This window comes from Delphinus delphis, chromosome 7 (genome assembly GCF_949987515.2).
Source record: "Delphinus delphis chromosome 7, mDelDel1.2, whole genome shotgun sequence".
NCBI lineage: Eukaryota > Metazoa > Chordata > Mammalia > Artiodactyla > Delphinidae > Delphinus > Delphinus delphis.
Genome location: NC_082689.1, coordinates 97,756,874 through 97,778,355, shown reverse-complemented (window position 1 = coordinate 97,778,355; position 21,482 = coordinate 97,756,874). Strand labels below are relative to the sequence as shown.

The window sequence follows — 21,482 nt, the reverse complement described above, 5'->3', positions numbered from 1 at the left end:
TATATTTTATAGTCTATATTTGATACGCTTATCACGTATTAGCAATATAAATGGCTCTGAATAGTTCTACGATTAAAATAAAATCTTAAAGCTTGGTTTTACCTAGTATACCTCAAATCTGACCACAGAATACCTTTATTTTTCTTAAAATATCCATACCATAGTGTACTAGTGTTTCTTGGGATATACTTAGAAAAATGCTTATGCAGATGATTGTTTAGATCACTGGTTCTTACCAGGGAGAGGAGAGGATGTTGCCACTAGGAAACATTTGGAAAATATCCGGAGACATTTTTGGTTGTCACAATGGGGGACGGTACTGGCATGTAGTGGGTAGAGGCTAGGGATGATGCTAAACACCTTATAACGCACAGGACAACCCCACCTCCATGATTAAGTGTAATCTGGCCCCAGATGTCAACAGTGCCCTGCCTGAGAAACCCTAGCCTAAACATAGCTTGTTCAAATGAAACTTCGATCTGGCATCTGTAGGTTGGCAACTGGCACTGTGCATTCACCAGATCTTGTCATTTAATTTTGGCCTTGCAAACCTACTTATTCTTCACTTGCTTACAGGCTATTGGTAACTCTGTCTGCAGTTCAAGCTATGAAAATCTGAAATGAATGCTTTGACATTATCTGGTTCAATCACTGGCAAGCTCTTAGGTATCTGTTATATTAGTCACTTCTACCCCCGTTCTTTGAAGCTTTCCATGACATGTATTAAATGCTACATAATGATCCAGCTGTATAATTATTCTAGAAAAATAAGATTATACCTATCTGTACATGTCATATATAGGTAATGCCTTTTTCTTAACACCTTTAGTAGAGTATAACTGCTTTACAATGGTGTGTTAGTTTCTGCTTTATAATAATGTGAATCAGCTATACATATACATATATCCCCATGTCTCCTCCCTCTTGCGTCTATATTTCATGTAATCTCAGTGCTCAGTTATCTTAAATACTAGCTATATTGATAGCTTCTTTTCAGAGCTAAGGAAACTCAGTCTCAGAGGTGTTACCCAGTAGCCAGTTCGGATGGTCCAGAACCAGAGTCCATGTCTCCAAAACCTCCAATCCAGTCTTATTTCCATTTCTATAGTGTTATGCTGCTTCTATTTGTCATACATAATTTCACGTATGTGACATGAAAGAGTAATTAACACCATAAATATTCATGAATTCAATTTGTCTTTTCCAACTGTCTATGTTCTAAACTCTTAATCTGAGGCTGCAAATGGATAAAGATTTCTGTCAAATAGCAGAAAGACATTCTCAGCAGTTGTTTTCTCACACCCTTTCTTGTCAGTCACAGATATATTTAACCAAATAGAAATAGTAACAGATGACACAAAAATCATTAAGTACAGAAGAGCATTTTTCTCCTAACTTTCCTCATTTAAACAAATAAATGTACAGAAATGTATGATCACATTTCAACATTGACTAGTAAACAAGTTGTCACTGGGTGTGTTTATTTTTTCCTCATCAAGCAGGGAGAGGCAGAGCAAATTAAACCCACCCAGACTTGTACCCAAGTCTTAGACTAGGTTCTAGATCCTGACTCCACCCTCTTCTTCAGATGAATTCACAGAAATTTTTTTCTGCTGGTATCAAAACATAGTTGAGCTAAATGCTCTTTGCCACACGGCTATATTTGAACTCCACAAATTCCTTTGCAATTTGAAAACCCAGAGATAGATTATAGGTCTATTTCAGTAGAATACTAAACAGGACGCCGAAATAACCAGTTATCTTGAGAGTATGATTACAGCAATATATTTGTGTCACAGCACATGGTTATGCTATAAAAAGTGACTAAAGCCTATTAAAGGCTAGGAGATTCCTCCACGAAAATAAGACTTTTAATTGTTAGACCCAATCTTCTACCATTTGTCCAATTCTTTTATCATTAAGCAAGAGGCAATAACAGTATGACATGTGTTTACCATGTTTTGATCAGTCCTCAAAGACTGTGGCCATAAATTAATGCTGGCTACTATTATTGTTGGAAGATCGAAATATTCAATTTTTTCTTTTAAGTTTCTTTTAAGCTATACTTGAGTTAGCTTAAGTGTAAATGGAAGACCATTAGTTAATATCAGCAGCAATGACAAGTAACCTATTCCATGAAATTTGTAACAGCTACAAATTAAAGGCATAATAAAAATCAGAAGAAGCATATACTGAGTTATGGGAATGCTTGTTTAACTTCAGACACTTTAGCTGTGCTTATGTACATGACATGCCTTTCCCATGATGCTCGACACATCATAGAGTCTACCCCAACTCAAGAAAGCATTTTAACTATTCAATCAAAAGCAGAAAAAAAATATCCCCACTGCTCACTGTCACTCACAAATCGTTCACCATAAAAAGTTTGGCTATAGTTGCAGTTGTGATATTGTAATCACCATCAGAAAGCCCATCACTGTAAGTCAGTCAAGATCTGTTTGCAAAATATAATCAAGTATAATTTCATGATTTAATAAATAGTATGTAAATCTGCTATTATTGGTTTTCATTTTCTTTTCAATACTACTCTTTCCATTTTCTCACTGGTAGTTATTCCGACTATTCAAATGGCATCATTGCCCTTTATTGTTATTCAAATGAAGCTTTTTTATTAGATCCTCTGACACTATATAAAAAGCTTTGCTTCTTCACCAGCAGTAATCCTACTTGGAAGGAAAATGGAAGTGACTGCCCGCAAAATTCTGAGCTCTTACTTTATGTTAGGTTATGTTTGCACCTGAAATGAGATTTTAATTTAATTGTATCAGAGGAAACCAAAGGTTTTTATTAACCACCTTAAGAAAGCAGGAAAATATTCTTTTCCATGCAGGTTTTTTGGTTCAAAAACCTGTGAAACTATAATTCCTCTTCAATGATGTGTATAAGACACACTGACCAAATTAAACTCTAATTTCTTTCATCAAGATGGTATTCATCATCTGTGCATTTTTTCTTTTGAAAAATAGAGTAAAATTATTCTATACAAATAGTTTAAAGAAAATGTTACAACTCAGTTACATAACCTTTTAAGCATACTTTGTAGTAGATCTACAGAAAATATAATTTAAAAGGCATATAACCATAAACACACTGCTGTTGGTTTTATTAATACAACACACTGGTTCACAAAAGAAAACCGGTTAGAGCTCTCAAAAAGAAATCTAACAAATATTGCAACAAGTTATATAAAGTTAACTGATATGTCTGTTAGCAGCAAGGAGACCTGAAAACTGTACATTTTTGTTGTATCCTACCAGCAGCTTTTCTAGGTAGAGAAATAGAATATTGTCTATTACTATAACCACAGATCTGTTTTCTAGTAGGAGAACTAACAGAAGAGCAGAACAAATGAAAATATCAGGCATTTCGCCCAAGAACTAGAATTCCTCAGAGAAGATGAATTTCAAGGTTATTAGGATTTGTTACAAGGGTGCGTGTAGAACAGGCAGCATCAGCTGGTACAGAGACCAAGGGTGATGGATTTAGATAAGGTTGGACAAGAAATCCACAGGGTTAGGTCATACTTACCTGCTTAATATCTCTGTGTACAGAGAGAGCACTGTCTTCCGTGACATGAGCAGATGAGAAATAAAGGATGCTAGGGGCTTTTTGACCCCTGGGCGACAAAGCTGATCATATTAAACAATTCTTGCGCAATGCAAGGTATCACGTAATTGAGCACTGGCATATTTATTCCAGATAACAAGAGCTATAGGAATTTAGTAAATGGAATTCAGAGACCATACGAGCATCTAGGAAGACCCTGACCACACGGACCCCAAAGACCTGGATAATAATATCAAAATAATCTCCATTCCCAAGAGGCCTCAGGGAGTGAATAACCTGGGAGTATGACTTCTATGACACTCGCCTCTTTTTCCAATTTACCTGCACAAATGTTCTCACATACCTTTCCTTAACTAGAATCAGGACCCACCACATAGAACAAAAACCTAAACATGGGAGACCTATACTACAGCATTCCTGAAATACATATTCTTTAATATGAATTTAGAAATTTTAAGCAGAAGTGTTCAACCTTTCAATTAGAGAAAAACTTAAATAATATTTAAGCAGACAAGGGCCAGAGAATTTGGGTCCTAGTTTCTACGATATAAGTTTGCTGCATGGCCTTGGACAAATTAGCTCCTTGACCCTGACAAGTGTTATGATTTCCACCACCTTCTCAGTTCTCAGCAGGTCCTTCACTCAAGGACAACTTTTGGCACCACTGCTTTACTTTAATTAAAGGAACGGAACTCTCTAGGTAGCCTCTGCTGATTTTTGCCCCCAGACGTGCTTTTGACACCAAGTAGAAGAGACCATTTGCCAACTCCATGCTTCCGTGATCAAGATCAAATTTATAGATGCTGCTACTAGTTGAGGATGTGGATTGAACTCACCTCCAGAGACTTCTGTGTTGCTCCTCAAGTTGAGTCAGCAGATGTTCAATGTATTTGTTGGAGTCCATGTATTCCTGCACATACAGACACACAAAGACAAATAAGGCCTCACCACCACATGCACAGGATTCTAAGGCCATTTTGATCTCTACAAGAAGATTTTGGACAAGAGAACCCCTTGGTCCCTCCCAGTTCTAGGAGTAGATGCTTCTATGACTTATATGCATAGTCATTTGGGGATGAATAATATTTTCCCCATATCCTGTGATCACTCCATGAACAAAGAATGGAAGAGAAGTGGAGTTCTATCAAGTCAGCATAAACATCCTCTTATTCACAGAGAAAAGCTAAATTTCATAGTCATTTACACTGTGGTCTGTTCTGCAATATAAAAGTAAGGGGTGGGGGGAGGGAAGTGAGACAAACTTACTTTCGCTGCTGACCTTAGAAGAGGAGGAATAAAGTAGACAACACAGGTCTTGATTATACTGGTTTTACACAAATAATTTCCTAGCAAAAACACTATTTTTGAGCTACATAGAAGCTTTATATATTCACTGCCCCCATTCACTGGGCATCTTATTTGTATTGATGAATCACATGTTCGTTTTCCTTCATCTCCTTATATGAACAAAACAATGTAATTTGGTTTTGGTGTTTCTTTTTTTTATTTTCTTTTATTTCTTTTCTTAGAAAATCAATCTTTGGCTTCTAAGAGGTTATAAAGGCAAGGTTTATCTTGTTTAGAAATATGCATAAAGTTTTGTAAATCAAATTATATTTTCAAGAAACATTTCCGAAAAATGAGGGATTCCTTTGAGGCATGAGAATTGCTCATAAAATCTATAGGTTATTAAATCCAATTTTTTATATTTGTGATTCCTGAATATGAGGTTCACATGCAATAGTTTCAACTGCCAACTATGTAGAAAAATACAAAAAAAAATTTGTATGATTTATTTCATCCTGAACCTGATACTTCTTTCCCTTTCTGTATGAAGATCTAGCCCACAGGCCTCTGTGCCTACATTACAACTACCTTAGACGGAACAGTGTGCAATGATTTCAGTTTTAAGGCATGCATGAAAGTTACTGTTTCATTTCTTATGGGTTTAAGGTAAACTGAGAACTCTGGTTAATATTGCTACTTTTTTTTTTTTACAGAATTATTTTGATAAAATTCTATATAAAATCTGTTGCTTCTATAGAAATATTCACTACAATGGGTGGGAGCAGGGGAATGGAAGAAACACAGTAAGAGTTGACCTGATATAATGGAAAGGGCCCTGTTCCAAGTTTCTGGACCTGGATCTACCTGTGTAGCCTTGGAGAAGCCTTTTTAACTTTCCACAATATTTCAGTTAGACTAGAGAGTATCCTAAGTCCTCATCTAGCTAAAACTGTTAGAATTCTATAACAGTATAATTCTATTGCAGAAAATTAGCTAAAGAGTTCTATTCTAATTAATACACATGTTTAGTTTAGTTATTTAAATGAGAACATTGGGCACGTCAAAAGCAAAGCAGAAATCTCTTATCAGAGGAAGTTGCAGTGGCCTGTGGTTATGTTATTAAGTGTCCCGATCAAGCTTTAAACACGATTTATTTATTTATTTAATTTATTTATTTTTGGCTGCATTGGGTCTTCATTGCTGCTCACAAGCTTTCTCCAGTTGCAGCGAGCGGGGGCTACTCTTTGTTGCAGTGCGCGGGCTTCTCATTGCGGTGGCTTCTCTTTGTTGCGGAGCATGGGCTCTAGGTGCATGCGCTTCAGTGGTTGTGGCACGCGAGCTCAGTAGTTGTGGAATGCAGGCTCTAGAGTGCAGGCTCAGTAGTTGTGGAGCACGGGCTTAGTCGCTCCATGGCATGTGGGATCTTCCCGGACCAGGGCTCAAACCCGCATCCCCTGCATTGGCAGGCGGATTCTTAACCACTGCACCATGAGGGAATCCCTAAACACGATTTAGAACACTCAAAATTCTTAAAGATATTTTCAAATACATCCCATCAAAAAAAATTTAAAGACAGTGTTTCCAAGTAAAAACAAATATATAAACTTCAAAGTCACCCATCCATTCTTCATTCAATTGTTTTTTTTCAACATCTATTATATGTCAAGTGCTGTTCCAACTTCCATAGATATTGTAATAACTAAGAGGGAGAAAGTTCCTGCCCTCAGAGAGCTTACATTCTGTAGAGAGATACATAACAAGTAAATGAGCAGATTGATTTCAGATTGGTCACATGCTAGGAAGGAAATAGCAGGTGACAGGAGGGACTTTAAATGGGGAAAGCACCATCTTCATACCCCATGGCTGGAAGAGGACTCTGAACAAATGATTTTTGGGTTAAGACCTGAGAGAGAAGGAGGCAAGCATACAGAGAAAGGAAGAGACCAGGGAGAACACCACAGGCAAAGGAAATGACATATGCAAAGGCACTCAAATGTGGTATTTAAGGAATAGAAAGGAAGCCATTGTGTCCAGGAGCAGAGCCTGGGGTGTGTATTCTAAAATGAAGTTGGAGAGGAAAGCAGGGGCCAAATCACATGCAAGTTCTGGAAAACAGTTAGATTTAAACCAGTAGATTTGTTATTCTGTTCATTCTGCTTAGCTCAAGTCGGAGGTGGAAGCTGAAAGGTGATTACAAATATGATCTTTGGATCAAAGAGATTTAGGTTCAAAGTACCTGGTTTTGGTACTTACTAGCTGTACCTCCTCAGGCCAAGTTATTTAATCTCTCTAAACCTTATTTTTTTTCAGAGAGATAAATAATAATTTAAAAGGTGTTGTAAGGATTAAATAAAACAGTTTAAGCATATACCACATACTAAGCAGTGAGCAGAGCCTTTTCTATAGGATCAAACCTCTTCTCAAAAGGCAAACCACTTTACAAGGTGAAGTTTATATCCATTGTCTCTTCTCTTACTCAACTTCAAGATGTTTAAGTGTATGCTTTTTTTTTTGGCTGCATTGGGTTTTCACTGCTATGTGCGGGCTTTCCCTAGTTGTGGTGAGCGGGGGCTACTCTTCGTTGCGGTGTGCAGGCTTCTCATTGCGGAAGCTTCTCTTGTTGCAGAGCACAGGCTCTAGGTGCGCGGGCTTCAGTAGATGTGGCTCATGGGCTCTAGAGCGCAGGCTCAGTAGTTGTGGCTCACGGCCTTAGTTGCTCCTCGGCATGTGGGATCTCCCTGGACCGGGGTCAAACCCATGTCCCCTGCACTGGCAGGCGGATTTTTTTTTTTTTTTTGCGGTACGCGGGCCTCTCACTGTTGTGGCCTCTCCCGTTGCAGAGCACAGGCTCCGGACGCACAGGCTCAGCAGCCATGGCTCATGGGCCCAGCCGCTCCGCGGCATGTGGGATCCTCCCGGACCGGGGCACGAACCCGTGTTCCCTGCATCGGCAGGCGGACTCTCAACCACTGTGCCACCAGGGAAGCCCAGCAGGCGGATTCTTAACGACTTCACCATCAGGGAAGTCCCTAAGTGTATGCTTCTTTAATTATACTTGCTGAATTTTAGAATAGGTAGTTAGAGATTAACAATAACAATACAGATTTTCAAGCATTAAATGTAGGTATTGCTGGATTGTGGTTTAAAAGCTATTTCAAATACAATACTGGCTGCTTTCATTAATTTTCCATAAAAATAACTCTAATGATGTCTTAAACAACATAACAATGGGAAACTAGGATTATGGATTTTCATCTTTCTTTTCAGTTTAATTTTTCGTCATAGCATGCTTACTTTAATATCCAATTTTATGTTACTTGCACATTTATTGTGGTATTGCCTATACCCCACCCCTACACATACACACACACACACACACACACACACACACACACACAAATAGACACCAACTGAAATGAATTGAGAAAAAGAAGATGATGCTTACATGTGCTTTTTGTTAAATGAAACAAGTTTTTTCCTGCGTAAAAGAACTTAGGCCGCAGTTGGTATATACACTGTGGTATATACACAGTGGTATATACACTGTCTGCTGGTGATCCCAGGGTCTATGCAGATCATTTTAGAATGAGTAAAGTGAAAACATATAACACAGAACCCATGACAAAGTACTGGAGGACAAGAGAAAGAGAACATCACCCTCAGTCACAGAAGAAGGCATCAAATCTGAAAATGATTTTCAAGAAAGTATTTTAGAAAAAACCTTAACATGTTTGGTAGTATCCAGAAAGACATGACTCTCCAAAACATGTGCAGAAAGCTTAAAAAAAGACACCGAGATAAAAAGATAGGATTAAATTAAAAACAAGATGAGCCGAAAAGAGAATAAAGTGAAATAAAAATGGAGCTGGGTGAGCTAAGAATTTCAAGGAAATATAAACTGCAATAGCAGAATGGAAACCTGTTGACCTTTACGTTGTGATTTTTATTATGGGATGACTCTCCACAACATGAAATTGTGCTTCAGAGAAGAGTGGATAATGGATTATGGTATATCGGCACTAAGCGATCACACAAACGAAGTCTACTCCTCAGTATCTCATCTAGAAGCAAATCTAACTCCCCAACCCAAGTACTTAAATATTCCTCAGTATCCATGGGAGACTGGTTCCAGGACCAATTCCTGGTGATACCAAAATCCATGGATGCTCAAGCCTTTTATAGTCAGCCCTCTGTATCCACAGATGTGGAACCCACGGATACGAGGTTGACTGCACTCACTAAGCCTTCTACTATTTCTACAGTATGATTCAATTAGTGTATATATAGTCCAGTTAGTGAAGATTAATACTGCTGTAACCTAGAAGAAAAGCACACACCCATCTCCCCATCGTCCTTGGTGTCAATGTTCACTGTCTCTAACATTATCCGTGAAAAATGTCAGCTTCCCCAGGCTTGCTTTGCCCAGCATGTACTTCTCATGTCACTCAGCACAAAGACTTTATTCAAATATAGTTATTAACCTGACGAACACTGTATTCTACTTATTTTCCTTATGACAAACCCACAATGGATACAATAGTAGAATTGACAATAAAAACACATACACAGTCCTGTGAAGGACTAACAATCTAGGTAAATTAAATAAAGGATAAAGCTGAAAATGAAAAGAGACATGATGGATATTAGGTCAGAAAATGTAGGTTTGTCTATCAATTATAACTTCTGAGTACTTAACAAGATTTGTAAGGTAAACAATGATCAAGGGATAATTAAAGAAACATTTCAGAAAAGGATAGAGAAAAAAAAAAAAAACAACAACACTTGATTTTACACATCAAAAAGGCTCCTCACATTCCAGCTAGAGTTTATGGAAAATCATCCACACATCCACCCACATAAGGGCTGGGAAAAAACGCAGTGTGTGTGTTTGGGGTGGGGATTAGGATGACGGCAAGCACCCAAACAGACAAATGGGCCTCTTATCAAGGATTTTAAAAAGGCTGGTCACAGGGCTTCCCTGGTGGTGCAGTGGTTGAGAGTCCGCCTGCCGGTGCAGGGGACACGGGTTCGTGCCCTGGTCCAGGAGGATCCCACATGCCGCGAAGCGGCTGGTCCCGTGAGCCATGGCCGCTGAGCCTGCGCGTCCGGAGCCTGTGCTCCTCAACGGGAGAGGCCACAACAGTGAGAGGCCCGCGTACCGCAAAAAAAAAAAAAAAAAAAAAACGCTGGTTGCATAGCTTCTGGCCACCCCAGATGTCCATTGAAATAAGACACATAGACAAACCTTTGTGTCTTAATCCATAAACATCCCCAATAAAGTAGCTTCTATATAACAAAGCAACAGAAAGACATTCTCAGCTTTACATGAATTCAGAAAATAAAGTGCCTACCTTAATTAAAACTACATGTGTGGGAGGCTGGGGGGAAGTGCTCCAAGGTGGAGGCTCACCTTGAACTCACCTTGCCCCATGGACACACCAAATCTACAGCTGCATATGGAATAATTCCCTTTGAAAAAGAACTGAAAACTAGCTGAACTGCCCCATCCACAATAAACTAGCTGAACTGCCCCACCCACATTGAGATGGGTAGGAGAGACAGAGACGTGGTCTCACCAAAAACTGCATGCCTGGTGCAGAGCCCCACAATAGGGAGGGAATCGCACAAATCCAGAGCTTCTCCCCTAGGGTGAGGGCTTTGTGCCCCATATCAGCCTCTCCAGCCCTTAGGACCTACAACAGAGAGATGAGCCCCCAAAATGTCTGGCTTAGAAACCAAAGGAGTTCACATCCAAGGGACCCAAAGGGCTGTGTGAACTAAAAATGCCACCTGCCATATCAGTAAACAAAGGATGTTGCAGCCATCAAGCCGTCACATTACTGCTGCTCCCAACGCTGAGCCCTGAGGGAACTCAGGATCGAGGCAAGATCTGCCCCCCATCTAGCGGTCAGCTGCTGTAGCCACCCCCATAGTGCACCCTGAGGAGGCTCAGGATGAGAAGCACAGGATACTGGTCCCCAGAGAGCTGAGGTGCACATCAAAGGGATGATTTCAGTGAGCCCAGAATTTGCATCTTCCCGTACATAGAAAAGCACTAGATTCCTTAACCTGAGATATCTGGTTTTCCTTAATTAACAGTAATCTTTGATGTTCCGACTACCTGGTCTTTGTTGCAAAAACTCCTATATGTCCTGGCTCCTGCCCTTGCCTCTTTAGAGCAGTCCCTCAGTTATCTGAGATGCTGTGTCCCAGGCTTAAGTCCTCAGTTTTGTCCACCAAATAAAACATAACCCTCAACTTTTAGGTGGTGCATTTTTTTTCAGTCGACAGTTGAAGTGAACTGAGATTCTCCTTTCAAAAAGCTTGACATATATACACTACTATGTATAAAATAGATAACTAATGAGAGCCTAATGTATAGCACAGGGAACTCTACTCAATGATCTGTGGTGACCTAAGTGGGAAGGAAATCTGAAAAAGAGTGGATATAGTATACATATAACTGATTCACTTTGCTGTACAGCAGAAACTAACACAACATTGCAAAGCAACTGCACTCCAATAAAAAGTCATTTAAAAATACATACATACATACATCAATAAATAAAAGGCTTGCATGAGGTCTCACTCGCCCTAGGACCCAGTGCAAAAGTAGCAGTTTGAAAAGTGCCCAGAATGTGAAGGAGATTCCTATGCTAATCTTCAAACATCTGCTGGAGGAACAAGAGACAGTTGGGACTCTTTCTGGAGACTGGGGTGCTGGCAGACACCATTCTGCACTCTCCCTCTACCCTGTTAGCCCAGGCAGGTGTGCAGACATGGGACCCTCCCACTGTCTTGGTTAAGGCAGGCAGGGATGAGTAGATGCAGCATTCCCTCACTCCCTGGCTGGGACCAGCTAGTGAGAGCAGTCATGACACTCTCCCACTCCCTTGCTGAAACCGGCAGGGGAGCACAGACAAGGATTTTTCCTGATGTCATGCCAAAGCCAAGGAGCATGTCCTGCCCCCTATGCACTCCAGATGCCCTTCTAGAGCCAGCAGGTGCATGCGATCCACAAAGAGGATGCCCTCTGATCACCTAGCCCTGGTGGCCAATGGGACTTGCATTCCTGGGCTCCATGGGACTGTAACAATTGGAAAGATAGTTCTTGGCAGGCTACCACCCCCAGGGCACTGCACAGGCAGCAGACTGCAACACACCTCCAGTCTTCTTACGAAAAAGGCCTATTTGCTTGTGCTGGAGATTCAGCCTGAGGCTTCAGGCTTGCCACACATCTAGAGAGTACAGAGGCACTCTCAGGGAATGTAAGACACTACCCTTGCACACTCCCTTCGCCTCACTGCAGCTCAATGATACCTCCCAGAAAGGAGCTTATACACTTGTCTAGAGGTCTGATTTATGGAAATGTTGCCCAAGGGTCTTCTCCAGATTTCCTGTTCTGGAGGCCAGCAGGGTTTATGATTATGGCCCATAGGACTATATACGTGCATACTTCAAAACCTGCTGCCCGAGGGTTTGACTTTCAAAAAGCCCAAAACTAAGTGCAAAATGAGATCCTTCCTCTTGGAACACTGACAGGTCTTGGCACACCCTCAACACCAGGAACCTATCAAGAATAAATCAGGCTGCTTAGACAATCACAAAGTTTCAAAAGACAACCAACCACTAGGGCAAGGTTGAATTATAAGGTTCATCACCTACACAAGGCCAACTACTTCAAGACTCAGAGAGGTAGATGTTTCACCAATACACAGAAACAGCACCAAACAAAATGACAAAACAGAAATATGTTATTAAAGAAAGAACAAGACAACACTTCACAAAGAGATTTTAATGAAATGAAGATAAGTAATCTACCTGATAAAGAATTCAAAGTAATAGTCAGAATTGCTCACTGAACTCAGAAGAATAGATGAACAAGTGAGAACTTCAGCAAAGAGAGAGAAAATATAAAGAAGCACAGAAGTCACAGAGCTGAGAACACAAAAACTGAACTAAAAAACACACTAGAAGGATTCAATAGCAGACTAGACAAAGCAGTAGAAAGAATCAGTGTTCTGGAAGTCAAAGCAAGGAAACTCATCTAAACTGAGCAGCAAAATAATAATAATAATAAAATAATACAAGTAAAAATAAAGTGAAGAGATTTTAAGGGATCTATGGGAAAACACCAAGAGACCTAACATTAACACTATGCGGGTCTAAGGAGAAGAGAGAGAGAAAGGGGCAGAACTTATTTGAAGAAATAATGGCAAAAAATTTCCCTAACCTGGGAAAGGAAACAGACATCCAGGTCCAGGAAGCCCAGAGAACTCCAAATAAGATGAACCTCAAGAGATCTACACCAAGATACATTATACTTAAAATGTCAAAAAAATGAAGACAATAAGAGAACCTTAAAAGCAGCAAGAGAAAAGCAACTTGTTATGTGTGAAGGAAAGCCAATAAGACTAGCAGCATATTTTTTTAGCAGAAACATTATGAGCCAGAGGGAGTGGCATGGTATATTCTCAGTGCTGAAAGAAAAAAATTCCAACCAAGAATACTCCACCCAGCAAGATTATCACTCATCATGACAGGAGAGATAGAGTTTTTCAGTCAAACAAAAGTTAGATGAGTTCATCACCACCAAACCAACCTAACAAGAAATGTTAAAGGGACTTCTTTAACCTGAAAAGAAAGGTCACTAATTAATAACAAGAAAATATAGGAAAGTCAAATTCTCACTGGTAAAGATAAATATTTAGCAAAGATAGTGGATTAATCACTTGTAAGGTTAGTGTCAAGTTTAAAAGACAAAAGTAGCAAAGTTAACAAAAATACAATAATTATTTAAGGGATACCTAAGAGACAGAAGTAAAAAGATGAAATGTAGTGGAGAGGTAAAGATGTAGAGTTTTGGAATAAACTCAAATTTAAGTTAGTATTAACTTAAAATGGACTTTTATATACATAGGACATTATATGTGAACCATATGATAACCACAGAGCAAAAACCTAAACTAGATACACACACACAAAAGAGAGAATGGAATCTCAACATAACAACTAAAGGAATCTCAACATAACAACTAAAGGAATCTCAACTAAACGAAGTCATCAAAGCACAACGAAAGAGAGCAAAAGAAGAAAGTAACAGAGAGAAACTACAAAAAAACAGGCAGAAAAATTAACAAAATGGAAGTAAATTAATATTTATCAATAATTACCTTAAATGTAAATGGGCTAAATTCTTCACTCTAAAGACAGAGTGACTGAATTGATTAAAAAACAAAACAAAACAAAGCAAAACAAACAATACTCATCTATATGCTGCCTACAAGAGACTCACTTTAGATATAAGGACATACATGTGCTGAAAATGAAGGGATGGAAAAAGATATTGCATGCAAATATTCAACAGAAACAAAAAGAAAGCTGGGATAGCTATACTCATATCAGACAAAATAGACTTTATAACGAAGTCTGTAGTAATAGACTAAGAAGGACACTACGTAATGATAAAAGGGTCAATTCAACAAGAATATGTAATTTTTAAAATATATATGCACACAACATAGAAGCACCTAAATATAAAAAGCAAATATTAACAGACCTAAAGGGAGAAAGTACAACAAAACAATAATAGTAGGGGAGTTTAATACCCTACTTATATCAGTGGATAGATCAGACAGAAAATCATAAGAAAACACCAGCCTTAATGACACTTTACATCAGATTGACTTAATAGACATATACAGAATATTCCATCCAAAAGCAGCAAAACACATTCTTTTCAAGTACACATGGAACATTCTCCAGGACAGATCATACGTTAAGCCATAAAACAAATTTCAATAAATTTAAGGAGACTGAAATCACATCAAGCATTTCTTCCAACCAAAATGGCATGAAACTTAAAATCAATTACAAGAAGAAGACTGTAAAACTCACAGATACGTGGATATTTAACAACATGCTACATACAACTGCTGGGTCAATGAAAAAAATCAGTGGAGAAATAAAAATATACTTAGAGACAAACGAAAATGAAATAAAACATACCAAAACCTATGTGATGCAGCAAAAGCAGTTCTAAAAGGGAAGCTCACAGAAATACTGGCCTACTTCAAGAAAGAAGAAAAATCTCAAATAAACAATCTAACTTTATACCTAAAGAAACTAGAAAAAGAAGAAACAATGTTAGTAGAAGAAAGTAAATAATAACAATCAGAGCAGAAATAAATAAAATAGAGGCTAAAAGGACAATAGGAAAGTCAGTAAAACTAAGAGCTGATTCCTTGAAAAGATAAACAAAATTGACAAACCCTTAGCCAGACTCACCAAGAAAAAAAGAGGCCTTAAATAAGTAAAATCCAAAGTTGAAGAGGAGATGTTACAACTGATAGCATAGAAATACAAAGGATCTTAAAAGACTACTCGGAACAATTATATGCCAACTCACTGGACAACATAGAAGAAATGAATACATTCTTAGAATCACACAATCTTTAGAGACTGAATTAGGAAGAAATAGAAAATCTGAACAGACCAAAACACATAAAGAGATTGTGGGAGGGTTCTGATTACCAATTCAAACAAAAGTTTGGCACCAGATGGCTTTTCTAGTGGATTTTATCAAACATTCAAAGAAGAGTTAATACCTATCCTCCTCAAATTCTTTCAAAACGTTTAAGAGGAGGAAATGCTTCCAAACTCATTCGATGAGGGCAGCATTACTGTGACACCAAAATCCAGACAAGCACATCACCATATATGAAAATTACAAGTCAATATCCCTGATGAACACAGATGCAAAAATCCTCAACAAAATGTTAGCAAATTGAATTCAACAATACATTAAAAGGATGATACACCATGATCAAGTGGGATTTATTCAAGGGATGTAAGGATGGTTCACCATCAACAACATCTGCAAAGCAACGTGATACACTACATTAACAAAATGACGAATACAAACCGTATGATCATCTCAACAGATGTACAAAAAGCTTTTGACAAAATTCTATATCCATTTATGTTAAACTTTCAACAAAGTGGGTACAGAGGGAATGTACCTCACCATAATAAAGGCCATGTATGAGAAGCCTACAGCTAACATACTCAACAGTGAAAAGCTAGAAGTGTTTCCTCTAAGATCAGGAACAAGATAAGAATGTCCACCCTCCCCACTTCTATTCAACATAGTATTGGAAGTCCTTGCCAGAGCAATTATGCAAGGAAAATAAAAGGCATCCAAATTGGAAAGAAATAAGTAAAACTGTCACTATTTGCAGATGAAATGATTTTATATAGAGAAAACCCTAAACTTTTCACAAAAAGACTGTTAGAACTACTAAACAAATTTAGTGAAGTGGCAAGGCATAAAATGTCTATACATTAACAGAAAAAGAAATTAAGAAAACAGACCCATTTACAATTGCATCAAAAAGAATAAAATACCTAGAAATAAATTTAACCAAGAAGATGAAACACCTGTACTATGAAAACTCTAAGACACTGAAGAAAGAAACTGAAAACACAAAGAAATGGAAAGATATTCCATGCTTATGGATTGGAATAGTTAATATCGTTAAAATGTCCATATTACTCAAAGGAATCTATAGAGTCAATGCAATACCTATCAAACTTCTAATGTTATTTCATAGAAACAGAACAAACAATCCTAACCTTAGTATGGAAACACAAAAGACTGTGAAAAACCAAAGCAATCTTGAGAAAGAAGAACAAAGCTGGACGCATCATGCTCCTGGATTTCAAATTATTTTATAAAGCTGGAGTAATCAAAACAGTGTGGCACTGACATGAAAACAGACACATAGGTCAATGGAACAGAGAATCCAGAAGTAAACCTACAAGTATACGGTCAATTAATTAGTGACAAAGGAGCCAAGAATACGCAATGGAAAAAGGGTGTCTCTTCAATAAATGGTGTTGGGAAAAGTGGACAGCCACTTGCAAAAGAATGAAACTAGACCACTATCTTACACCATACCCCAAAATTAACTCAAAATGGATTAAAGACTTGAATGTAAGACCTGAAGTCATAAAACTCCTAAAAGATAAGATAGATGGCAAGCTCCTTGACATGAGTCTTTGTGGTGAATTTTTAAATCTGACTCCAAAAGCAAAGGCAAAAAAAGCAAAAATAAACAAGTGGGACTACATCAAACAAAAGAAGCTTTTGCATAGCAAAGTAAACCATCAACAAAAGGCAGAGACAACCTTCTGAAAGGGAGAATATATTTGCAAATCATATACTTGATAAGGAGTTAATATCTAAAATATGGAACTTATACAACTCAATAGCAAAAAAAAAAAAGAAAAACCAAACAATCTGATTTTTAAATAGGCAGAGGATTTGAATAGATATTTTTCTAAAGAAGGCAAACGAACAGTCAACAGGTACATGAAAAGCTGTTCAATATCACTAGTCATCAGGGAAATGTGAATCAAAATTACAATGAAATAACACCTCACACCTGTTAGAATGGCTATTACCAAAATGACAAGTCTTGACAAGGATGTGGAGAAAAGGGTACTCCCTTGCTCTGTTGGTGGGAATGTAAATTGGCACAGCCACTTTGGAAAACAGCATGGAGTTTCCTCAAAAAATTAAAACTAGGACTACCATATGATCTAGTAACTCCACTTCTTGGTATTTATCTAAAAAAATCCCCACAAAACCCCTAACTCAAAAAATATATATGCACCCCATGTTCATTGCATTATTTACAATAGCCAAGATATGGAAATAACCCCAGTGGCCATCAATGGATGAATGGATAAAGAAAAAGTGGTATATCTATCTATCTATCTATAAATAATACACACACACAATGGAATATATTATTCAGCCACAAAAAAGAATGAAATCTTGCTATTTGTGACAACCTTGGACCTTGAGAAAATTAAGCTAAGCAAAATAATTCAGAAAAAAAGATAAATACTGTATGATTTCACTTATATGTGGAAACTCAAAAACAAAAACTAAACAAAACCAAAATCATATATACACAGAGCAGAATGGTGGTTGCCAGAGGGAAGGGGGCTGGGGAGTCGGCAAAACTGGTGAAGGGGATCAAAAGGTAAAAACTTCCAGTTACAGAATAAATAAGTAATGGGGGAGGTACTGTATAGCATAGTGATTATAGTCAATAATATTGCAGAACATACTGGAAAGGTGCCAAGAAACTAAATCCTAAAGTTAACTTTCTGTGGTGATGGATGTTATCAAGATTTACTATGGTGGTCATTTCACAGTGCATACAAATATCAAATCATTGTCCTGTATACCTGAAACCAATATAATATTATATGTCAATAAAATCTCAATAAATTTTTAAAAAGTGTGTGTATCTTAAACTTTCTTAAAAGTTTGTGTATATATACAAGCATATACAAATATCCAAGAGATGAGTAAAAAGTATTTACCAGATATGTACATGTGTATATGTGTATATGTATATGTACATGTGTATATGTGCATGTGTGCATATACACATATATTCTATACTGAACAGTGAATAAAAAATATGGAATTCAAAATATAAAAGTAAGATTCAAAATTATTTAAACAGATTTTTTTATGTCTATAATGTAACTACAATTATAAAATTAAATATAAACATCCTAGAAAGAGGACGTAGAGTACACATTATGGATCTTTGTGGTGGACAGAAAGAGGATGAAGACAAAGAGGGAAGCTGGAGGACGCAAAGTCTCTCTGTATGCAGAGACTTAAGTACAAGGGTGTGCTTTGCCTACACATTTAACAGTTGGGAAAAGCAATTTAGTAATACGTCAAGGAAATTAAAACAGCCATGTACATTTGATCCAGAAATTCCATGTCTAGGAATCATCCTGAGTAAAATGTCAAAACTAATGATGTTCAAAATATTATTTACAGCAATATAAAAAAACCCCTGATGTCTTGGTTTCCAAAAATAAAGCACACTATCCATTTGGAGAATTATACAATTCCTTAAATTTGTAAAGAATGTATAATAAAATGGATAACAGTATAATATTAGGTGAAAGAAGCATGATGTAAAACTGCATAATCCTACATATCACAGTTTTGAAAATATATAAAAGATCAAAAGACAATAAAGCAAACAATATATGGTAGTATTATGGGCTAAATTAATTTCTTCTGTATACTTTTCTCTTTCTAGTTTCAAAATACTACATACTCACTATATAAATATTAAAAGTGATCAATATTATTTAGAAAAATACAGTCCAAAAATAATGTCCACAAAGTCTTAATTATAATTAATGTTAGAAAGCTGGATCTAAAATACCACAATAAAACAAAATCCTTTATATTAGTCTAAAGATAAGCTGGTGTTTGAAACAATGAAGTCTTTTTTTCACTTGTCCTTGTCAATGTTCTGCTAAAAGTATTTCACCCAAGTTAGGATTGGTGAGCAACACCAAGTTACACCACAACGTATTTGTATCATATGTTTTAAAATTTTTACAAAGGTACAGCATCTGTTCCTTGGCTAACATTTATGCAAATTAGAATCATTTTGGACATATATTTCAGGAAATTTGCTGTTCACTTCTTTAATGTACATGTTTCAGGGCAATTAGTATGAAAAATTTAAAGCAATTACGTTTATAGATATACTGAACATTGCATATCTGTGTAGTATAAGCCCACTTAATGTGAACCTCATACTGTCTGATCTGGGTCAGTTTTGAGAGAAGCCCATTATAAATTAATTCTAATGATGAGAGGATCTCATTTTTCATTCACATCAAGTGGAGTTTAAAATATAGTACTATTTCAAAGCTTGCAGAGATCCAAAAATCCCTCCTAATAATCTTCATGTTATAATCAGCGTCATTTACGTCAGCTTGTGAAATCCTGTCAGCAGTTTTATCACTCCTAATGTAAGATTCCCAATCCACCTATGGGCAAAGCAGCACGAACCGGAAGGCCAACTGTTCAAATCAACAGAACCAGCATGAGTTACAGGATTTTCCATACTTACAAAATGACTAACTACTATAACAAGTGATGCTGCCCTCAAAAGTTATTCTGTCACCTTAATGAAAAGGTACACCTAGGGGAAAAGGGGAAGATGGTGGAAGAGTAAGAAGCGGAGATCACATTCCTCCCCACAGATACACCAGAAATACATCTACACGTGGAACAACTCCTACAGAACACCTACTGAAGGCTGGCAGAAGACCTCAGACCTCCCAAAAGGCAAGAAACCCCCCCCACGTACCTGGGTAGGGCAAAAGGAAAAACAGAGACCAAATAAGAGGGACGGCACCGGCACCAGTGGGAGGGCGCTGTGAAGGAGGAAAAGTTTCCACACACTAGGAGGCCCTTCGCGGGCGGAGACTGCGGGTGGCGGAAGGGAGAGCTTCAAAGGCACGAAGGACAGCGCAGCAACAGGGATGCGGAGGGAAAAGCGGTGAGATTCCCGCACAGAGGATCGGTGCCGACGGGCACTCACCAGCCCGCGAGGCTTCTCTGCTCACCCGCCGGGGCGGGCGGGGCTGGGAGCTGAGGCTCGGGCTTCGGTCAGACGCAGGGAGAGGACTGGGGTTGGCGGCGTGAACACAGCCTGAAGGGGTTAGTGCGCCACGGTTAGCCGGGAGGGAGTCCGGGGAAAAGTCTGGAGCTGCCGAAGAGGCAAGAGGCTTTTTCTTTCCTCTTTGTTTCCTGGTGCGCAAGGAGAGGGGATTAACAGCGCCGCTTTAAGGAGCTCCAGAGACGGGCGCGAGCCGCGGCTAAAAGCGCGGACCCCAGAGACGGGCATGAGACACTAAGGCCGCTGCTGCCGCCACCAAGAAGCCTGTGTGTGAACACAGGACACTCTCCACACCTCCCTTCCGGGGAGCCTGTGCAGCCCGTCACTGCCAGGGTCCTGGGATCCAGGGACAACTTACCCAGGAGAATGCATGGCGCGCCTCAGGCTTGTGCAACGTCACGCCGGCCTCTGCCGCCGCAGGCTCCACCCCTTCCGCACCCCTCCCTCCCCCCGGCCTGAGTGAGCCAGAGCCCCCGAATCAGCTGCTCCTTTAACCCCGTCCTGTCTGAGCAAAGAACAGACGCCCTCTGGCGACCTACATGCAGAGGCGGGGCCAAATCCAAAGCTGAACCTCAGGAGCTGTGAGAACAAAGAAGAGAAAGGGAAATCTCTCCCAGCAGCCTCAGGAGCAGCGGATTAAAGCTCCACAATCAACTTGATATACCCTGCACCTGTGGAATACCTGAATAGAAAACGAATCATCCCAAATTAAGGAGGTGAACTTTGAGAGCAAGATTTATGATTTTTTCCCCTTTTCCTCTTTTTGTGTGTATGTGTATGCTTCTGTGTGAGATTTTGTCTGTATAGCTTTGCTTCCACCATTTGTCCTAGGCTTCTATCCGTCCTATTTTTTAAATTTTTTTCTTAATAATTATTTTTTATTTTAATAACTTTATTATATTTTATCTTACTTTATTTTATTTTACTTTATCTTCTTTCTTTCTTTTTTCCTTCGTTCCCTCCTTCCTTCCTTCCTCCCTCCCTCCCTCTCTTTCTCTCTCTCTCTCTTTCTTTCTTTCTTTCTTTCTTCTTCTTCTACTAATTCTTTCTTTCTACTTTTTCTCCCTTTTATTCTGAGCCATGTGG

The 21,482-nt window shown here is 38.5% G+C and overlaps 1 protein-coding gene across 1 annotated transcript in view; it reads right to left on the bottom strand.

Moving 5' to 3' along the window:
- NCKAP5 (NCK associated protein 5) overlaps nt 1-21,482 on the bottom strand; it is a 965,176-nt gene that overhangs the window by 657,258 nt on the left and 286,436 nt on the right. The window contains exon 3 of the mRNA XM_060016917.1: nt 4,425-4,498. Within this exon, the coding sequence (XP_059872900.1) occupies nt 4,425-4,498 (74 nt within the window). The remainder of the gene's footprint in view (nt 1-4,424; nt 4,499-21,482) is intronic.